Genomic DNA, 20,626 nt, shown 5'->3' on the forward strand with positions numbered 1-20,626 from the left:
TTCTCCAGTCCTCTGGGACATCACCTAAAGTCAGTGAGGATCCTGTCACGGCCTCAGCCATTTCCTCTCCAGCCTCCTTCAGTATTCTGGGGTAGGTCCCATCAGGCCCTGGGGATTTATCTACCTTAATATTTTTTAAGATGCCCAACACTTCGTCTTTTTGGATCTCAATGTGACCCAGGCTATCTACACACCCTTCTCCAGACTCAACATCTACCAATTCCTTCTCTTTGGTGAATACTGATGCAAAGTATTCATTTAGTACCTCGCCCATTTCCTCTGGCTCCACACATAGATTCCCTTGCCGATCCTTCAGTGGGCCAACCCTTTCCCTGGCTACCCTCTTGCTTTTTATGTACGTGTAAAAAGCCGTGGGATTTTCCTTAACCCTATTTGCCAATGACTTTTCGTGACCCGTTCTAGCCCTCCTGACTCCTTGCTTAGGTTCCTTCCTACTTTCCTTATATTCCACACAGGCTTCGTCTGTTCCCAGCCTTTTAGCCCTGACAAATGTCTCCTTTTTCTTTTTGACGAGGCCTACAATATCTCTCGTTATCCAAGGTTCCCGAAAATTGCCGCATTTATCCTTCTTCCTCACAGGAACATGCCGGTCCTGAATTCCTTTCAACTGACACTTGAAAGCCTCCCACATGTCAGATGTTGATTTGCCCTCAAACATCCGCCCCCAATTTAGGTTCTTCAGTTCCTGCCTAATATTGTTATAATTAGCCTTCCCCCAATTTAGACCATAAGACCATAAGACATAGGAGCGGAAGTAGGGCCATTCGGCCCATCGAGTCCACTCCGCCATTCAATCATGGCTGATTTCAACTCCATTTACCCGCTCTCTCTCCATAGCCCTTAATTCCTCGAGAAATCAAGAATTTATCAACTTCTGTCTTAAAGACACTCAACGTCCTGGCCTCCACCGCCCTCTGTGGCAATGAATTCCACAGACCCACCACTCTCTGGCTGAAGAAATTTCTCCTCATCTCTGTTCTAAAGTGACTCCCTTTTATTCTAAGGCTGTGCCCCCGGGTCCTAGTTTCCCCAATTTAGCACATTCACCCGAGGACCACTCTTATCCTTGTCCAACAGCACTTTAAAACTTACTGAATTGTGGTCACTGTTACCGAAATTCCCCAATACCAGGTCCAGTACCGCCCCTTCCCTAGTTGGACTGTCTACATATTGTTTTAAGAAGCCCTCCTGGATGCTCCTTACAAACTCTGCCCCGTCTAAGCCCCTGGCACCAAGTGAGTCCCAGTCAATATTGGGGAAGTTGAAGTCTCCCATCACCACAACCCTGTTGTTTTTACTCTTTTCCAAAATCTGTCTACCTATCTGCTCCTCTATCTCCTGCTGGCTGTTGGGAGACCTGTAGTAAACCCCCAACATTGTGACTGCACCCTTCTTATTGCTGACCTCTACCCATGTAGCCTCACTGCCCTCTGAGGTGTCCTCCCTTGGTACATCTGTGATATTCTGCCTAATCAGTAGCGCAACTCCGCCACCCCTTTTACATCCCCCTCTATCCCTCCTGAAACATCTAAATCCTGGAACGTTTAGCTGCCATTCCTGTCCTTCCCTCAACCAGGTCTCTGTAATGGCAACAACATCATAGTTCCAAGTACTAATCCAAGCTCTAAGTTTATCTGCCTTACCCGTAATACTTCTTGCATTAAAACATATGCACTTCAGGCCACCAGACCCGCTGTGTTCAGCAACTTCTCCCTGTCTGCTCTGCCTCAGAGCCACACTGTCCCTATTCTCTAGTTCTCCCTCAATGCTCTCACCTTCTGACCTATTGCTCTCGTGCCCACCCCCCCTGCCATACTAGTTTAAACCCTCCGTGTGACACTAGCAAACCTCACGGCCAGGATATTTATGCCTCTCCAGTTTAGATGCAACCCGTCCTTCTTATATAGGTCACACCTGCCCCGGAAGAGCTCCCAGTGGTCCAGATAACGGAAACCCTCCCTCCTACACCAGCTGTTTAGCCACGTGTTTAGCTGCTCTATCTTCCTATTTCTAGCCTCACTGGCACGTGGCACAGGGAGTAATCCCGAGATTACAACCCTAGAGGTCCTGTCTTTTAACGTTCTGCCTAGCTCCCTGAACTCCTGCTGCAGGACCTCATGCCCCTTCCTGCCTATGTCGTTAGTACCAATATGTACAACGACCTCTGCCTGTTTGCCCTCCCCCTTCTGGATACCCTCTATCCGTTCGGAGACATCCTGGACCCTGGCACCAGGGAGGCAACATACCATCCTGGAGTCTCTTTCACATCCACAGAAGCACCTATCTGTGCCCCTGACTATAGAGTCCCCTATTACTATTGCTCTTCTGCGCTTTGACCCTCCCTTCTGAACATCAGAGCCAGCCGTGGTGCCACTGCTCTGGCTGCTGCTGTTTTCCCCTGATAGGGGTTTCCCCTGATAGGCTATCCCCCCGACAGTATCCAAAGGGGTATACCTGTTCGAGAGGGGGACAACCACAGGGGATTCCTGCACTGACTGCCTGCCCTTTCTAGTGGTCACCCATTTCTCTGCCTGCACCTTGGCTGTGCCCACATTTATATAACTGCGATCTATGATGCTTTCCGCCACCTGCATGCTCCTAAGTGCATCCAATTGCTGCTCCAACCGAACCATGCGGTCTGTGAGGAGCTCCAGCTGGGTGCACTTTCTGCAGATGAAGCCATCCGGGACGCTGGAAGCCTCCCGGACCTGCCACATCTCACAGTCAGAGCACTGCACCCGTCTAACTGACATTGCGTCAATTAATTAGTAAATTAAAATTAAAAGTTACAATTTAAAAAAAAAAAAAGTTACTGTTAGCTATCTGTTTCCTAGCACTAGATTTCTACTATAAATGTGAAAGCTAAATATAGTACTCTCCGATCTCTGGCTTCGATACCCCTCTAAATTATAATTAAGTAATTATGTTTAATTAGTTACCAATGCTTAATTTTTAAAATTTAGTGTAGATTCCCAACCAGCCACTCAGGTCACAGCTTTTCTGTGATGTCACGTCAGTTTCCGCCCCCCCACACACACAATTTGAAAAGGTAATAAAAGTAAAAATGAGTAAAAATCACTTACTTACCTTGCACCCATCCTGCACCCACCCTCCCGATCAAATCACACACCCCCAACCCTAACCCCCTCCTGCCTTCAAACCTTCCCCAAGGGGTCAGCATTAGATTCCTCCTACAAATGTGCCTCCATTTTTTATGAACTCAATATTAAGTACAAATGGAAAGCATAAGGTGTTAGTGAGGCCACACCTGCAGTATTGTGTTCAGTTTTGATCTCCTTACCTGAGAAAGGACATACTGGCGCTGGAGGGTATGCAGAGGAGATTCACTAGGTTAATCCCAGAGCTGAAGGGGTTGGATTACGAGGAGAGGTTGAGTAGACTGGGACTGTACTTGTTGGAATTTAGAAGGATGCGGGGGGGGGGGGGGATCTTATAGAAACATATAAAACTATGAAGGGAATAGATAGGATAGATGCGGGCGGGTTGTTTCCACTGGCAGGTGAAAGCAAAACTTGGGAGCATAGCCTCAAAATAAGGGAAAGTAGATTTAGGACTGAGTTGAGGAGGAACTTTTTCACCCAAAGGGTTGTAAATCTATGGAATTCCCTGCCCAGTGAAGCAGTTGAGGCTTCATTAAATGTATTCAAGATAAAGATAGATAGGTTTGTGAAGAATAAAGGAATAAAGGGTTATGGTGTTCGGGTGGGAAAGTGGAGCTGAGTCCACAAAAGATCAGCCATGATCTCATTGAATGGCGGAGCAGGCTCGAGGGGCCAGATGGCCTACTCCTGCTCCTCGTTCTTATGTTCTTATAATAGATAAGAAAATTCTCTTGTGAGTTTGGATGCAGACCGCTATCTTTTGATTAATTTAAGAATAAGAACCTCTGCAAGCAGTTCTCTGATTGAGAAGAACCTTCACGGGATAAACAAACGATTAATCTGACACCAAGACTAATATAATCTGCTCTCTGGGTTGGTTCCAGGACGTGCTGCTCCAGGAAACTATCATGAACGTGTTCTACGAACTCCTCAGCCATACTGCCAATCTGTTCTTTCCATTTTATATGTCGATTAAAATCACCCATGACTACTGCAAAAATTGTGAAAATTTAGTATTCCACAAAACCAAAGACAGCTAGAAATTGTACAAAGGGGGGTAATTTTCCCAGGGAAAACACCACCAGTAAAAATGTGATGTTTTAAGCATCCCTGGTGGTCATACAGCATAAGGTAAGTCAACATCAATTAAACAGTGCACTGGACCATATTGCCACAGATGGATGGTTGAGCAGAAGTTGGCAGATATATTTAATGTGAAATTGCACAAAACCATCATGTAAAGGCAAACATGCAGTTCAATGTGACAACCCTGTCACACTGAAGACTTGAATAACCGTCTACGCACCTCCATTCCAGGACCTCTGGTGGTGAAGGTTATCGAGTGTTAAAGCACTCACAATTCCTCCTGTGATCATCTTGAAGAAAGATTTATTTGTTATGTATAACACGTGCACCCACACGCTGGCTGATACTTTCAATAGTGGGGCAGCCATATTAGCAAGAGCTGGATTGGTCAACTAACGTGCCAATGAATGCGATAACATTAAGGCACACAAGAAGATAGAAGGACAGGTGATCAAAAGCGTAATTAGAAAGAGGCAAATTTTAAGTAGCATGTTGAAGGAGGCAAGAGAGGTAAAGAAGTTTTGTAGATTTAAGAAGGGAAGACGGGAATGTAGATATTAGGGCGCCAAAAAACCGGGACGCACAAGAGACAAGGATGGGACAAGCACACACTGATTTGTAGATCCAAATGGCTTTCACCTTGTTCAATTGTGAGGCCATTGTCTGAACTCAATAAAATGCAATGGAAAAATAAAATGGGGAGGATTTCCCCCTCCTCAAGTAAAGACTGTCCATTCAGGCTAGCTTGCCCCCATGACTGGTCCCCCACGACGTGTACCTGGCGGACAGAACCTGCGGGAGGTGCACAGTTGAGTACAGCCCCCAGTGGGGAAAGGGACATGTCCGGGAAGGGGCTCCGTGTCTGGGGTGGTGGGGTTCCACATGGTGTTTGGGTTATTTATTTTTTTAAATTGCCGCCCCAATCTTTCAAAAGCACAAGTCGCTGGCAGGGCGAGCTCTCCAGCCTGACGTAGTCGTACAGCGCAGAACAGGCCCTTCGGCCCATCGAGTCTACACCGACAATAACTACCCGTAATCTCGCACCAATCCCACTGACCAGAACGTATCCCGTATCCTAGAATGTGATTATGTTTCAAGTGATCATACAAGTGCTTTCTAAAGGTTGTGAGGGTTCCAGCCTCCACTACCTGCCCAGGCCGTGCATTCCAGTTTCACGCCGCCCTCTAAAAAATGTTTTTCTCAAATCCCCTGGGAATGTCCTGTCCCTCATCTTAAAACTATGCCCCTTTATAATTGACCCCTCAACCAAGGAGAACAGCTGCTTCTTATTTACCTTATCCAAACCCCTCATAATCTTATACACCTCGATCATAGGATCCTTAGTGCATGAGGCCATTCGGCCCATCGAGCCTACACCAACCCTCTGAAAGAGCACCATAGCTAGGCCCATTCACCCGTCCTATCCCCGTAGCTCCATCTAACCATCGGACACTAAGGGCAATTTCAGCATGGCCAACCCACCTAACCTGCGCATCTTTGGACTGCGGGAAGAAACCGGAGCACCCGGAGGAAACCCATGCAGATACGGGTAGAACGTGCAAACTCCACACAGATAGTCACCCGAGGTCGGAATCGAACCCGGCTCCCCGGCACTGTGCTAATCACTGTGCCACCGAGCTTCCCCCTCGCCTCAATCCTGCAAATATCCATCAAAAGGTTTGGTCTGCTCCATGAAAGGGAAAAAAAAAAGACCTCTACCCAAAAAGCACCTTTCGCAACCACCAGACATCTTCACAGCCAATGAAGTGCTTTGCGAAGTGTATGCACAGATGTACTATAGAAAATGCGGCAGTCAATTTATGCGCAGCAAGTTCCCACACACAATAATCTGATCAGGTAACCCACTCTTGTGATTGTTGACTGAGGGATAGATATTGGCCAGGTCACCAGGGATGACCCACCTGCTCTTCTCTGAAATATTGCCAGGGGATCTTTCACGGACACATGGACAGGCAGGTTCAAACTTCTCATTCAGGAGATGGTACCCCCAACAGAGCGGTGCTCCCTCAGCCCTGCGCTAGACTGGCGGGTTTTCAATTATGCGCTGTAGCGGAGTGGGACCTGAAGCTGGAACCTTGCGACTCAGGGGCGAGGGTGCCAACAGCGGAACCACAGCTGGCACCCTGCAGCACTTGGGCCTGCTTACCGAAAACGGCAAATACTTGTTCTCGACGAGGAAAACTGCAAGCAGGTGGAGAAATCATTTTGCAGGGCAGTGACGACTTCATACCTTTTCACGGACGTCGCGCAACACAGCTTCCAGCTGCTGAGCCAATGCTGCAGATTCCCTCGACCTCTCGTCCAGCTGATGTCTGCTGTGCAAGAGAGCTCCTTCCTGCTTTGCCACGGTCTCGGATAGCTCCTGGTTTTGTAAATCCACCTCCTTTAGTTTCCTTAAATTAATGATAAATGAAATTCCAAAGTAAATTCAAACACGAGGCCGCTTTTCACAGAAAGCATTAGAAACTCCACCCCGAGGAAAGCTCATTATTAATAACCCGGTCTCTCAGGGAATCACGGGATATGGGGAGCAGGCGGGAAAATGGAATGGAAGGTCAGCTATGATGGTTTTGATTGCGGATCAGTATCAATGGGCCGTACCATCTGCCCCTGCCCCTAACTCTTGCGTTCTTGAAACAACATTTATTTAGTTTTCTGAACACGCTGCCTGTTTCTTTTATGCATCGGGTTTGAATCTAGACTGATGGAATGAAATCCCTCTGCAAAGGGTCAAGATACAAAATGTGTGTAGCAGCTGTGCCGGAGAGACGAGTAGATGCTGAGGAACATTTTCCAGGTGTGGACTGGGAGGTGGATCAGTCTTTGCAGCCTCACTGTCATTTTGCCAATGGCGGGTTGGCTCCCAATACAGCAAAATGGCCACCAACTCAATGAAGGTGGTCTTCCTGCTGCCCCCCTGGGAGGCCATTAGAGCCATAGGCTCCATGGGGCAGCACGGTAGCACAAAGTGGATAGCACTGTGGCTTCACAGCTCCAGGGTCCCAGGTTCGATTCCCCGCTGAGTCACTGGCTGTGAGGAGTCTGCACGTTCTCCCCGTGTCTGCGTGGGTTTCCTCTGGGTGCTCCGGTTTCCTCCCACAGTCCAAAGACGTGCAGGTTAGGTGGATTGGCCATGATAAATTGCCCCTTTCTGTCCAAAAAGGTTAGGAGGGTTTATTGGGTTACAGGGATAGGGTGGAAGTGAGTGCTTAAGTGGGTCAGTGCAGACTCAATGGGCCGAATGGCCTCCTTCTGCACTGTATGTTCTATGTCGCATAGAGCAGGTTGAATTAATGAAAAACTGGGTTTCTACTCCATCCCGGTTCACCTACCCATCAGTTGTTCGATGGCTGAAGCATAGTCCAGAGAGAGCGCCTCCATTTTGTGGTGGCTTCGCGATCTCCAGAGATGACCTCTACCTCAATCACCAGCATTAAGGGCCCACCCACTGTCCTTAATAGGACACAGAGCTCAGAGGTGATTAATTAGGAGGCGCCCTCCAGGAAGACTGCTATGCCAATCTCGCTGCCGGAGGGGACAGTTTTGGGTGCCCCATTTGGCCCTGATGTTGAGGCCCCAAAGCAAATTGCAGCTCAAGGAGTCAGTGCTTTAAGGAGATCAAAGTGGAGGACAGAAAAAGGAGGGGTCAATGAGATTGAGTCTGAAACCCCTTGCGTCCATACTTTGGCGTGCCTCAAATCTAGATTCAGAAATACATGTGAATTTTGCCCATATAGGAGAAAACGAGAAGATGGTGAAATAAAGATGTTTTAAATTCAGCCCAATAGTCTTTGTGTGATTTGACAATGCGATAATTAAGGCAACTGCTTTAGAATTCTGGGTTGGTATTTGCTAATGAATATAACATAATGAGTTTCTAACTGATGGTACCTAATGGAGTGCCCAAAACCTCTTCAGTCACTCCCTCTCAACTGATTTAAATGGATAATGAGAGAGATTCTGGCGACAGCTGTTTCGTCAACCCTCCCAATGAGAGGTGAATGAGAGATGGGGTGATCTGTGAAGAAAGGAATATGAGGAACATTACACGGATTCATTTGCATTGCAGTCTGAAATTAATAGCTGCAGCTTGGGTTCCAGTCAGAATCATCCATATGTTGTCTAGCCCGTGCTTGTCCGGAACTGTTTAACGAGTCATGCGCAAGAGAGGGCTATGTGCAGGCCTGGGTGCTGCGATGAGGTGAGGCCTCTGGCAACATATTAGTAATGTGGATGTTTAGATGTCGGGCAAGACACAACCCCCACATTTGAACTGACATTCAGTGAGTTCTATTCAGTGCCCCACGTCGATCAGGGTCCCCGAGAACTTGGTGAACCAGATTTCACAGCGCACTGGATTTAAACTGCATAGGCACTGATTGAAAGAGCGAGGCTGTACTCTCCCCACCCCCAACCAGGGGAATTGATCGGGTCATACAATCAGACAGCACACCAGGCCATTCAGCCTGTCGTGCCTGTGCTCTCTCTCAAAAAATAGTTGCGATAAGTCTTACGTCTCTGCTTTTTCGGCATAATCCTGCTCACCTCCCTTTTGAAAACTATTCATGGAATCAGTATTCGCTACCTTTTCAGCTGGAGTGTATTCAGATACATACAACTGAGTGAAAACAATTCTCCTCATCTCTCCTCCAGGGGCGAAATTCTCCCCCAACGGCGGGATGTCCGCCGGATGGCGCCAAAGACGGCGCCAATCAGACGGGCATCGCGCCGGCCCAAAGGTGCGGAATGCTCCGCATCTTTGGCGGCCTAGCCCCAACATTGAGGGGCTAGGCCGACGCCGGAGGGATTTCCGCCCCGCCAGCTGGCGGAAATGGCGTTTGTTGCCCCGCCAGCTGGCGCGGAAATGCGGCGCATGCGTGGGAGCGTCAGCGGCCGCTGTCAGTTTCTCGCGCATGCGCAGTGGGGAGAGTCTCTTCTGCCTCCGCCATGGTGGAGGCCGTAGCGGAGGCGGAAGGGAAAGAGTGCCCCCACGGCACAGGCCCGCCCGCGGATCGGTTGGCCCCGATCGCGGGCCAGGCCACCGTGGGGGCACCCCCCGGGGTCAGATCGCCCCACGCCCCCCCCCCCAGGACCCCGGAGCCCGCCCACGCCGCCTGGTCCCGCCGGTAAATACCAGGTTTGAATAACGCCGGCGGGACAGGCAATTTCTGGGCGGGGCTTCGGGCCATACGGGCCGGAGAATCTAGCGGGGGGTCCCGCCAACCGGCGCGGCCCGATTCCCGCCCCCGCCCAATCTCCGGTACTGGAGACTTCGGCGGGGGCGGGGGCGGGATTCACGGCGGCCAACGGCCATTCTCCGACCCGGCGGGGGGTCGTAGAATGACGCCCCAGGTCTTTTCCCAATGACGTTGAACCCAAGACTTCTAATCACTGAAACAGTTGCCAGACAGAATATATTTCCCTATCTACCAGATCATAACCTAATATTCTCGTCAAAACACTATTAGGTCATATTTTAACCATCTCTGAATCATAGAAGTGAACCCCTACAGTGCTGAAGGAGGCAATTCGGCCCATCGAGTCTGCACTGACCCTTTGAAAGAGGACCCCGCCTAGGCCCACTCCCCCGCCCTATTCCCGTAACCCCCCGCCCCATCTCTGATCCAAGGAGAATAGTTTCCAATCTCTCCTCATAACTGAAGTCCCCTCTTTCTTGGTAAGTTCCTGGTAAACCTTCTCTGTTCTCTTTCTAAAGTCTTTCACGAAATGTGGTTCCCAGAACTGCCCACAGTACACCAGCTGAGGCCTAACCAGTGACTAATAAAATTCCAGCAGGGTAGTTTTGGTTTTACATTCTATTTTTCTATTTACAAACCAATATGCTTTTGAACCATCTTATCAACTTGCCTTGCCACCTTTAAGGTTTTGTATATATGGACAGATCTCCCTGCTTATTTACACGTGACAAAAATCGTGCCATTTATAATATACTGCCTGGCCAAAGTCCATCATTTCACACTTCTACGCACTGAACGTCATCTGCCGAGCTTCCACCCATTTCACTAAACAAGCTTATTTACAATTATCCTCGTCATGATCCAATGCTTTGCCAAGATTTGCATCATCTGCAAGCTCTATAACTTTGGTTCAATCTACTCACTCCAGAGTCACATGGAACATGTACATCCACTGCAGGGTGCTGCTGTTGCAACAACAGCATTGATTATCAACACTAAACTAGTACTAGAAACAAATTGTTGGTGAGCATTAGTTGGAGCTGTGGAGTGCCTATCCGCAGAACCCTGAAGTTAAGACGACCTATGGGATACTTCCCTTTATTAACTGAGGCATAGAGTACAAGAGCAGGGAGGCCTGGCTGGAACTGTATAACACGCTGGTTAGACTACAACCGGAGCACTGCATACAGTTCTGGTCACCACACCATAGGACGGATGTGATTGCACCGGAGAGGGCGCAGAGGGGATTTACCCGGATGCTGCCTGGGCTGGAGGGTCTGAGATACCGAGGAAAGATTGGATAGGCTGGGGCTGTTATCCTTGGAGCAGCGAAGGTTGAGAGGGGACCTGTTAGAGGTGTATAAGATTATGAGGAGGATAATAGGGTGCATAGGACATTAGCAGAGGGAATCAATAACCAGGGGGAAAAGATTTAAGTTAAGAGTTAGAAGACTAAGAGGGGAGTTGAGGAGGAACCTTTTCACCCAGAGGGTGGTGGGAGTCTGGAACTCGCTGTCTGAAAGGGTGGTTGAGTCAGAAATCTCTGTAACATTTAAGAAGTGTTTAGATATTCACTTGTGCTGCCATAACCTCCAGGGCTATGGGATTGGTATAGTCTAACACAACAAACAAAATTATATGAATGATTATAATTAGTAAATTCTATGAATCTAGTTACCGAGAAAGGGTTTCTAACGCCTTCTGTAAGTTTTGTTTCTCTTCACTCAAGGATTCCACCTTTTCCAAAGAGGATTTTGATTGCAAGTTCCGGTCATCAGCCTGGAACATTAATTATTAACTAATTAAGGCACTTCCACAAAATCCATCTTGGTAGAAAACACTAACTATTGCCAACTGTAAATAAAGAGGATACACGGGGTAATAAATAACATTCATAGGCAAGTCCAACCAAGGACATATACAGCAAAACGATTCGAACTGGAGAGACGAGGGACATACCGTTGCGCGAGGGATATATCAATGCAGCTCAAAAGGAATCAAGGGAGTCGGTGTACTTTGAGAGAGTCCAAGGTCTTTCAGAAATCCATACACAATGATTAGCAGGTTGCTTTCAAAACTTTGCAGATTATTAAACAGTACAATAAATACAAAGCAGTGTGTAAAAGAGTCTTGTCCCAAGGTTCCAAAACGACTCGCGTGTATGAAGATTGCAGGGTGGATGCAGGAAGCATCAGGGATGCATTCAACAGGTTATAAATATAACATGCTGATACCAGACTCTCAGCTGGTGGTGTTTAACACCTCAATACCTTCGTCTGCATCCTTTTTTTAACTGATTGAAGAATCCCCTATAGCGACACGGGAGGTTTACCTCACATCTGTGCATCCTACATTTGACTAATTTCAGAAGCTTAGCAAAGTCTCCCCACAATTCCACTTGATTCATCGTCTGCAACACGATAGCCGGCACGGCGGAGGGAGGGGGAAGGAATGGATAGAAGGCAAAAAGATGAATATTAACCAGGTAAACTAGTGAAGCTCTTGATGGCAACTCTAATTGGATCACCATCATGCAACACTTCATCGGGAAACCGCTGCAATGTTATTCCCCAGTGGTGGAGCAGGCATTAGTAAAGTCCAACGCCGAATCCAAAGAAAAAACTCATTATTTCCTGTTGCTTTTTGCTGAACCTCATTAGGTGCCTCCCAAGAGGAGGAGTCGGGTTTTCAAGGAGCTTCCTGGCCCCAAGTATTTGGAGACTAATAAATCACTCTTGCTTCTGAATCTTTGGATTCGATGTTCTGTCAGCGAGTATATTCAACTCTGAAATCATAAGACCATAAGACCATAAGACATAGGAGTGGAAGTAAGGCCATTCGGCCCATCGAGTCCACTCCACCATTCAATCATGGCTGATTTCAACTCCATTTACCCGGTCTCGCTCCATAGCCCTTAATTCCTTGAGAAATCAAGAATTTATCAACTTCTGTCTTAAAGACACTCAACGTCCCGGCCTCCACCGCCCTCTGTGGCAATGAATTCCACAGACCCACCACTCTCTGGCTGAAGAAATGTCTCATCTCTGTTCTAAAGTGACTCCCTTTTATTCTAAGGCTGTGCCCCCGGGTCCTAGTCTCCCCTGCTAATGGAAACAACTTCCCTACATCCACCCTATCTAAGCCATTCATTATCTTGTAAGTTTCTATTAGATCTCCCCTCAACCTCCTAAACTCCAATGAATATAATCCCAGGATCCTCAGGCATTCATCGTATGTTAGGCCTACCATTCCTGGGATCATCAGTAGACTTTTGGACCCAAGATAATGGAAGGATTTGGAGTTAGGGCAGGAAAATGGAGTTGATATAAAAGTTCCTCCATGACCTTACTGCAGCAAGCTGGACTGGCCACGTACACCATTCCCTGATCATTTTCCCATGTCTCGAATTGAGGAACTGCATTGTTTTTTAATGGTTACTTTTAAACAAACTTCAGTCAACCTTAGTATTGGCCTTGAATTGATGTCCGTACGTGCCGAAGCTGAGCATTTCCCCAAGAGTATCATTAAGATCAATCACGTTGCGCCTCAGAAATTGTCACTTTAAAACAAGCCAGGTTGGCTTTTCCATGTGGTTTTGACAGCTTTTCTTAAGGACGTCCATTTAGGAAAGGACCATCAAGATACAAAGAACCCGGGCAGCACGGTGGCGCAGTGGGTTAGCCCCGCTGCCTCACGGCGCCGAGGTCCCAGGTTCGATCCCGGCTCTGGGTCACTGTCGGTGTGGCGTTTGTACATTCTCCCCGTGTTTGCGTGGGTTTTGCCCCCACAACCCAAAGGTGTGCAGGCTAGGTGGATTGGCCACGCTAAATTACCCCTTAATTGGAAAAAATAAATTGGGTACTCTAAATTTAAAAAAAAAAGATACAAAGAACCCTCGTTCCATTTTTGTTTAAATTCTCTCATGGGATGTGGGCATCATTGGCAAGGCCGGCATTTGTTGCCCATCCCTAATTGCCCTTGAATTGAATGGGGTACGAGGCCATTACAGAGGGCAATTAAGAATCAACCACTTTGGTGTGGGTCTGGAGTCACATGTCGGCCAGACAAGGCACGGACTGCAGATTTCCTTCCCTAAAGAACATTAGTGAGCTGGATGGGTTTTTACAACAATCGATGATAGTTTCATGGTCGCTGTTACTGAGACGAGCTGTCAATTCCACAATTATTGATCAGTGAATTTTATTAATTGAATTTTCCCAGCTCATTAGCCTGGGCCTCTGAATTGCGCATTGAACTGTGATAAAACAGTGAATCCTCTGACCCACTGAATCAAAGAATCAATCATTGTTAACATTTTTTAGAAGCAAAAACGTGAAATATTTAAGGTAGAATTTGCTTGCTTGAACTTGAAGGCTTACCCCTTAAAATTACTGACTTTGCAATACAAAGTTCAGAAAATCGTAGAAAATAAATTCTGGGGTGAACCCTGCAGGTTCTTCCTATTCAAGTAATCATCCAATGGTTAGCACTGTGGCTTCACAGCGCCAGGGACCGGGGTTCAATTCCCAGCTCGGGTCACTGTCTGTTAAGGAGCCTGCACGTTCTCACCGCGTCTGCGTGCGTTTCCTCCGGGTGCTCCGGTTTCCTCCCACAAGTCCCGAAAGATGCTCTGTTCGGTGAATTGGACATTCTGAATTCTCCCTCGGTGTACCCGAACAGGCGCTGGAGTGTGGCGACTAGGGGATTTTCACAGTAACTTCAATGCAGTGTTAATGTAAGCCTACTTGTGACAATGTAGGTTACTATTATTATTATATGCCCTCTTCAATGCCGCAACTGAACCTGCCTCCACCACTCTTGCAGGCCGTGCATTCCAGAGCCCTTGGCAACACTTTTACTCGTGTCGCATTTGCTTCTTTTGCAAATCACTTTGAATCTGTGCCCTCTCGTTGTCAATTTTGGAAGTAATACTGGACTCACCTTCGGGCAGGTCATAAGAACTCAGAGAGTTACATTTATACAAGTTAATTTGTTGATCGTTTTCCTGATATAATACGGCATTTGGCGAGGTGTTATTTTGGATCACTTAAGACACTGTTCTGAAGAAGCCCCCCCGCATCTTTTAGTCCACCAAGTTACAAGGGAAGGCTCACAAATACAATGTCGTCATTACTAAATTAAAATTCACCCAAGTGATAATCACAGCTGATGAATATACCTTCTCTGTTTCTGTTACCTCTCATATTTCTAGTTATTCTTCTGCAATCCTTTCAAATTAGTCTGCAGCTCATTGGCTGCCGTCTGTAGTAACTGGGCCTGTTTTGAGGGGTGACATTAAATCGTACAGGAGCCTTCTCAGCGCAAGGACACTGAGTGACAACTGAAACCTTTAAACGATACACCTCCTTCACACTGCCGTTTCTGGAAGAATAATTCTGCCCGTTAACCAGGAGCGATTCCGAGAAAGTGGTGACCTAGGGGACACAATTTAGATCCCATGATGTGTTCGCCTAATTATTCATATGTAACCAAGTTGTATCCCCCCCCCCCACCCCCCCCCCCCCCCCCCCCCCACTTTGTTTAATTTTGAACAGGAGCAGAGGAAAGCAGTGCCCCCTGTGCCCCACTAAAATCCATCTTCTCACTCCAATTAGCTACAAACTACTTCTTACTGGTGGCTATATAATTACTATAATTGCACTATATAATTACTCTCTTCCAAGGGCGGCGCAGTGGCTAGCACAGCTGCCTCATGGCGCCGAGGTCCCAGGTCCGATTCCGGCTCTGGGTCACTGTCCGTGTGGATTTGCACATTCTCCCCGTGTCTGCGAGGGTTTCGCCCCCACAACACCAAACCCAAAGAGGTGCTGGGTAGGTGGATTGGCCACGCTAAATTGCCCCTTAATTGGAAAGAAAAATGAATTGGGTGCTCTAAATTTAGAAAAAATCTCTTCCATTATGTGACTTTTTTCTTTGAACATCTACACGTTATATCCCACAGACTTTAGCTTAAAAGCTGCCATGGCTAATTTCCTTTGCTCAGAATGCATATTTGCTGCCACACAGTGGATTCATATCGAACACAACCATTATCAGATACAACAATAGTCTATTGGAATCGGGGACTCGATTTAATGGCCTCGCCGCGCCCGACTTGGTGTCTGGACGAGGCCACTGAATCTCGCAACAGGCCTCTCCCAAGATTTGCAACACTCAAAACGCCTTGTCAGATTTAACTGCGACTCACTGGGCATGATCCAGATCTACATATTTAAATGAGACATTAGGCTCATTTGAATATGTGCTTGGGGGATTTTCCCGGCGCCTGGAACCTAATGACTGCACCTAGGAGACCTCGCCAAGGCGACGTCTAGTATTGGTTTCCACAAATACGGACCAGTCGTAATGGCATCACCCTCGGTCTCACAGGATATTAGAGACCCCGGGCGGGGAGGGCAGAATGACACCCTGGCACTCTCCCTGGCACCCGGGAACTAGGCAGTGTTAGCCTTGCACTTCCAGGATGCCTGTGTAGTATTGCCTAGCCAGCAGGGGCATTGCCAAGGTGGGAGTGTCAGGGTGGCACTATCAGTGATCGGGCCTAGGGGCCTTACCAGGTTGAGGGGGATGCTCCGGGGCCTCCTCGATGTTGGAGGGGGAGGTGGGGGGAGGAAAGAGGTTGAGGCAGTCAGACAAGTTGCCGCCGTGATCCGGAAGGAGCCTTTCCTGCTGGTGAGCTAAATGACTAAGTGCGGCCTTGGCGAGAGAAACTTCCCGAGACCAAATAAAACCAAAGTGCCGTTAAATATCCAGGCATTGCAGCCGCGGAGAAACAAACCACTAAATGCGCCCAAAACCGGACATTAATCTTTCTCGGTTAAATCACGCCCAGTAGCACCCTACATAAAGGACCAATCATATGGGTTCAAAGGACAGGAGAATGAGATATTCATTTTGGATTCTATCCAACAGCATCATCGCCAATCAGCGAAATCCATTTTGATGTGATGCAATATCGACTGACATCAACAAGAGGCTGGACTAAATATCAAAATTCTTGTCTCGAGACACCTTTTCTGCCCCTCTCTAAAGTTTCTCTCCTCTTCTTCCCTCCTCTCCTTTAGTTGGAGACGGATGCAGAACCATTCCCCTTACCATTCTTAAAAGATTCAGGATAACCCCCGACAGACCTTAACTGGCAGATAAGATAGAAACAGCTGTCAGTTCAATGGATTATCCAGATGGAGTCCTTGATAACACACAGCCATTTACAAATGCCATCTCTGTGGGGTTCAGACATTGTAAATGAACATTCCACCTCCGACTTAGCCGCTGGACAGTATCCCAAAACATTGCTACTTTCAACGTAGTAAATTATTACCCGAGTTCCATGTTGTAGAACAACCTCCTCCTGTTCTTTAGCTTCGACTTTCAGTTGCTCAAGTGCCGCTGTTGTTATTGATGCCTTTTCTTCCAAACCTGTTAATGAAGCCTGTGAAGAACAATACATGGTCTCTTCTATCATACCATTTATGACCAGTACAAAAGGACACACATTCAGTTGCACTCACTGAACGATTGAGACAGAGCCTCATGAGGCTCAATGGTTAGATATCAAGCAGCGCACACGGGTCACCTTGTGAAGAGGAACAATCATGGTATGAATGCCCAATGAGCCTGGTTCCTCCTCCTTATTGTTATCCAGTGGTCCCTATTGGAAATGATCATGGAAGCACCGAGCAAGGGCACTATTGGGTGTACTCTGATCTAGGAATATTGTTATGGGGCAGGGTTTAGAGAATCCCAAAGTGTATCATGGAGTTCACCTGACCCACAACTTTTAATACATTGTGGTTATGGGGAGCATACTTTACTTTACAGGTATTATGCAACAGAGAACTAAAGTACTTTTAAATTAAAACAATGTTTATTTATGAAACTAGTTAACACTTTATAAACCCACAGTAAACATCTTAACAACTATCAACAGAATCATCCCCACAGATACAATATTCTGTAAGTAACCCTTAATCTTTCCTTGCAACACCCATAAGACAAAAGACCCTTTTTAACACAGAGATCAGGTTTAAATTCTCTACTGAGAGCAGTTATCGCTTTGAAATCGCCCAAATGATCTGGAGACAGTCTTTAGATAGCAGAGAGATCCATGTACTGGTGCTTGCTTTTCCTGCAGCTATCCAGCTCTCAAATCGAAACTAAAAACCCACAGACACACACCAGCTTTTGTTCAAAGCAAAAGTGAAAGACGGCCAGCCCAGCTCCACCCACACTCATAGAATCATAGAATTTACAGTGCAGAAGGAGGCCATTCGGCCCATCGAGTCTGCACCGGCTCTTGGAAAGAGCACCCTACCCAAGGTCCACACCTCCACCCTATCCCCATAACCCAGTAACCCCACCTTACACTAAGGGCAATTTTGGACACTAAGGGCAATTTATCACGGCCAATCCACCTAACCCGCACATCTTTGGACTGTGGGAGGAAACCGGAGCACCCGGAGGAAACCCACGCACACACGGGGAGGATGTGCAGACTCCGCACAGACAGTGACCCAAGCCGGAATCGAACCTGGGACCCTGGAGCTGTGAAGCATTTGTGCTATCCACAAGGCTACCGTGCGGCCTACACTCTGAGATCACTGCAGCTATTCGATAAATACCCATTTCTTAAAGTTACATCCACTACAGCTATTTAATAAACACCCAGTTCTTAAAGGTTCTCTCACATGACAATATGCAAACGTTTGCACAAAATGACCACCTAGCTATGGTTCTGGAATTCTCCAATGTCCATTCCCCAAATCAATCCCAGCAAGGAACATGGCTTTTAGGATGAAGCAGGAGGGCCCAACAAAAATTATTCCATCAATAAACGAACATCAAACTAAGCTACGTAGGCCACTTCACTCGGGCAACTAATGTTTTTTCCTATTTATCCAACGTTGAATTTGTTAACATTTTAATGAAAGTGGCTGATCACCATTGTCATTGTTAGTCTATTACTGTGGACTGAGGCTCCTCACCCCCACTCCACGGTACACAGGAGATTCAAAGTCAGAAGTGGAGCCCAACGCTCCCTCTCCCAGCTTCTTACTCATGTCTCCAAAGTTTCTTCCAAAGTTTTGTCTCGTGTTTTAAAAAAAATCCTATTTCTTCCCTTCCACTAAAGAGTGGCGTGACTCGGTTTGCTGGGCTTCTGGCTTGGCTTTTGTGTTGCTTTCCATTTATTTTCCCCAAACATGGGGTGGGATTCTCCGTTCCCCGACGCCGATATCGTAATCGGCAATCGGGTGGAGAATCCATTCCGACGCTCAAATCGGGGCCACCGCCAGTTTGGCGGCGGTCAGCCATGCTCTGCCACCATGGGAGTGGTGTAATCACATAGCACGGCGCACATCGTTGGAACGGTGTTGGCGCGTCACCGGAAGATTCGATGGGATGGGTTCCTGACTGATTGGTTGACGTGTGGTCTCAGCAGTCGGGAACCCGGCACGGCGGCTGCGGACTATGTCCAGCACTGCTACACTCGGCCAGGAGCCGAGCCGCTGGCCGGGGTGGGCTGGGGGGGACTGGCGGCGGGGGGTGGGGGTGGGGGGGGTGTCCAGGCGGTTTACTGTGGGGTCACGGATGACGGGTTCGGGTCCGTGCACGGTCTGCACCATGCATGAGCGGCCAGGGTCCCGGCCATTCTCCGTCCGTTTCCACCGCGATAGCCGGGTGTTTCACCCGGTGCTGCTGCTAGCCCCTCACCGGTCCCGGAGTCGGTGAGGGTTCGACGCCGATTTTGGCGTCGTAAAACACCCGCGAATTCTCTGTTTCGACCGGCACTTAGCCGCTGAAATGGAGAATCCAGCCCATGACCTTTAAAATGAAGTCTGAAATTCAGTTGGAGCTCTCCAGTTTATTTCCCAACAAGCCAATAATCTTGATCTAACCTTCTGCAGCCTAAATGAGGAATTATCAAAGCAGATATATGTTATATGTTATGGAAATTGCATGGTTCTATGGGCTGGAAGGCAGTTTGAAGGGATAATGGTACCTGATTAAGAACTGCCATCTGAAACATTAACTTGTTATGTTATTTCCGCAGGTGTAGACTGACCTTCAGAGTGTAGCCTCAATTGCAGGCTCAAATATGCAGTTTAAAAGGAGGTGGTGGCTAGTGGTATTGTCACTGGACTAGTAATCCAGATTGTTCCAGGGCAGGATTCAATAAAAGAAAAATCTGGAATTAAAAATCTAACGATGAGCATGGAATCATTTCCGATTTAGTCTGCGTGGGTTTCCTCCGGATGCTCCGGTTTCCTCCCACCAGTCCCGAAAGGCATGCTTGTTAGGTGAATTGGACATTCTGAATTCTCCCTCTGTGTACCCGAACAGGCGCCGGAGTGTGGCGACGAGGGGATTTTCACAGTAACTTCATTGCAGTGTTAATGTAAGCCTACTTGTGACATGAATAAAGATTATTATTATTAATATTATTAATGTCCTTTTGGGAATGGAAATCTGCCATTCTTACCTGGTCTGGCCTACATGTGACTCCAGTTCCACAGCAACATGGTTGACTTTTAAATGCCCTTTGAAGTAGCTGAACAAGCCACTCAGTTCAACGGGAATTTAGGGTTGGGCAATGAATGATGATCCAGCCAGTGGCACCCACATCCTGTGAGTTAATTCTTATTTTCTTTCGGTGGCACAGTGGTTAGCATTGCTGCCTACGGAGCTGAGGACCCGTGTTCGAATCCCGGCCCTGGGTCACTGTCCGTGTGGAGTTTGCACATTCTCCCCGTGTCTGCGTGGGTTTTACCCCCACAACCCAAAGATGTGCAGGACAGGTGGATTGGTGGATAAAAAAATAATTGGGTACTCTAAATTTAAAAAAAAAATCTTTGTTTTTTTTTTATAAAAGAGGTGAAATCACAAAATGCCAGAACTGCCAGAAGGTCTATTGGAAACATCTGTCATAAACCTCAGAATGGTGGAGCTTCACAGGGAGCTTGGAGACACAGAAGACCCAGGAAACGAGATAAGGGCCGGGATTCTCCCCTACCCGCCGTAATGGAGTGGCGGGAACCACTCCGGCATCGCGCCGCCCCAAAGGTGCGGAATCCGCACCTTTAGGGACCAAGCCCTCACCTTGAGGGGCTAGGCCCCCGCCGGAGTGATTTCCGCCCCACCTTTGGCGCCACGCCAGCC

General features: G+C 47.6%; 1 protein-coding gene across 6 annotated transcripts in view; it reads right to left on the reverse strand.

Moving 5' to 3' along the window:
- LOC140426084 (outer dense fiber protein 2-like) overlaps positions 1 to 20,626 on the reverse strand; it is a 95,582-nt gene that overhangs the window by 25,571 nt on the left and 49,385 nt on the right. For 4 of the 6 annotated variants that reach the window (XM_072510427.1, XM_072510425.1, XM_072510424.1 and 1 more), the window contains 3 exons: positions 16,791 to 16,901; positions 11,127 to 11,227; positions 6,481 to 6,643 (listed from right to left, as the gene is read on the reverse strand). In XM_072510427.1, the coding sequence (XP_072366528.1) occupies positions 6,481 to 6,643; positions 11,127 to 11,227; positions 16,791 to 16,901 (375 nt within the window). The remainder of the gene's footprint in view (positions 1 to 6,480; positions 6,644 to 11,126; positions 11,228 to 16,790; positions 16,902 to 20,626) is intronic. The other 2 variants (XR_011948126.1, XM_072510428.1) reach the window with 2 other exon arrangements.

This window comes from Scyliorhinus torazame, chromosome 7 (assembly GCF_047496885.1).
Source record: "Scyliorhinus torazame isolate Kashiwa2021f chromosome 7, sScyTor2.1, whole genome shotgun sequence".
Classification (NCBI taxonomy): domain Eukaryota; kingdom Metazoa; phylum Chordata; class Chondrichthyes; order Carcharhiniformes; family Scyliorhinidae; genus Scyliorhinus; species Scyliorhinus torazame.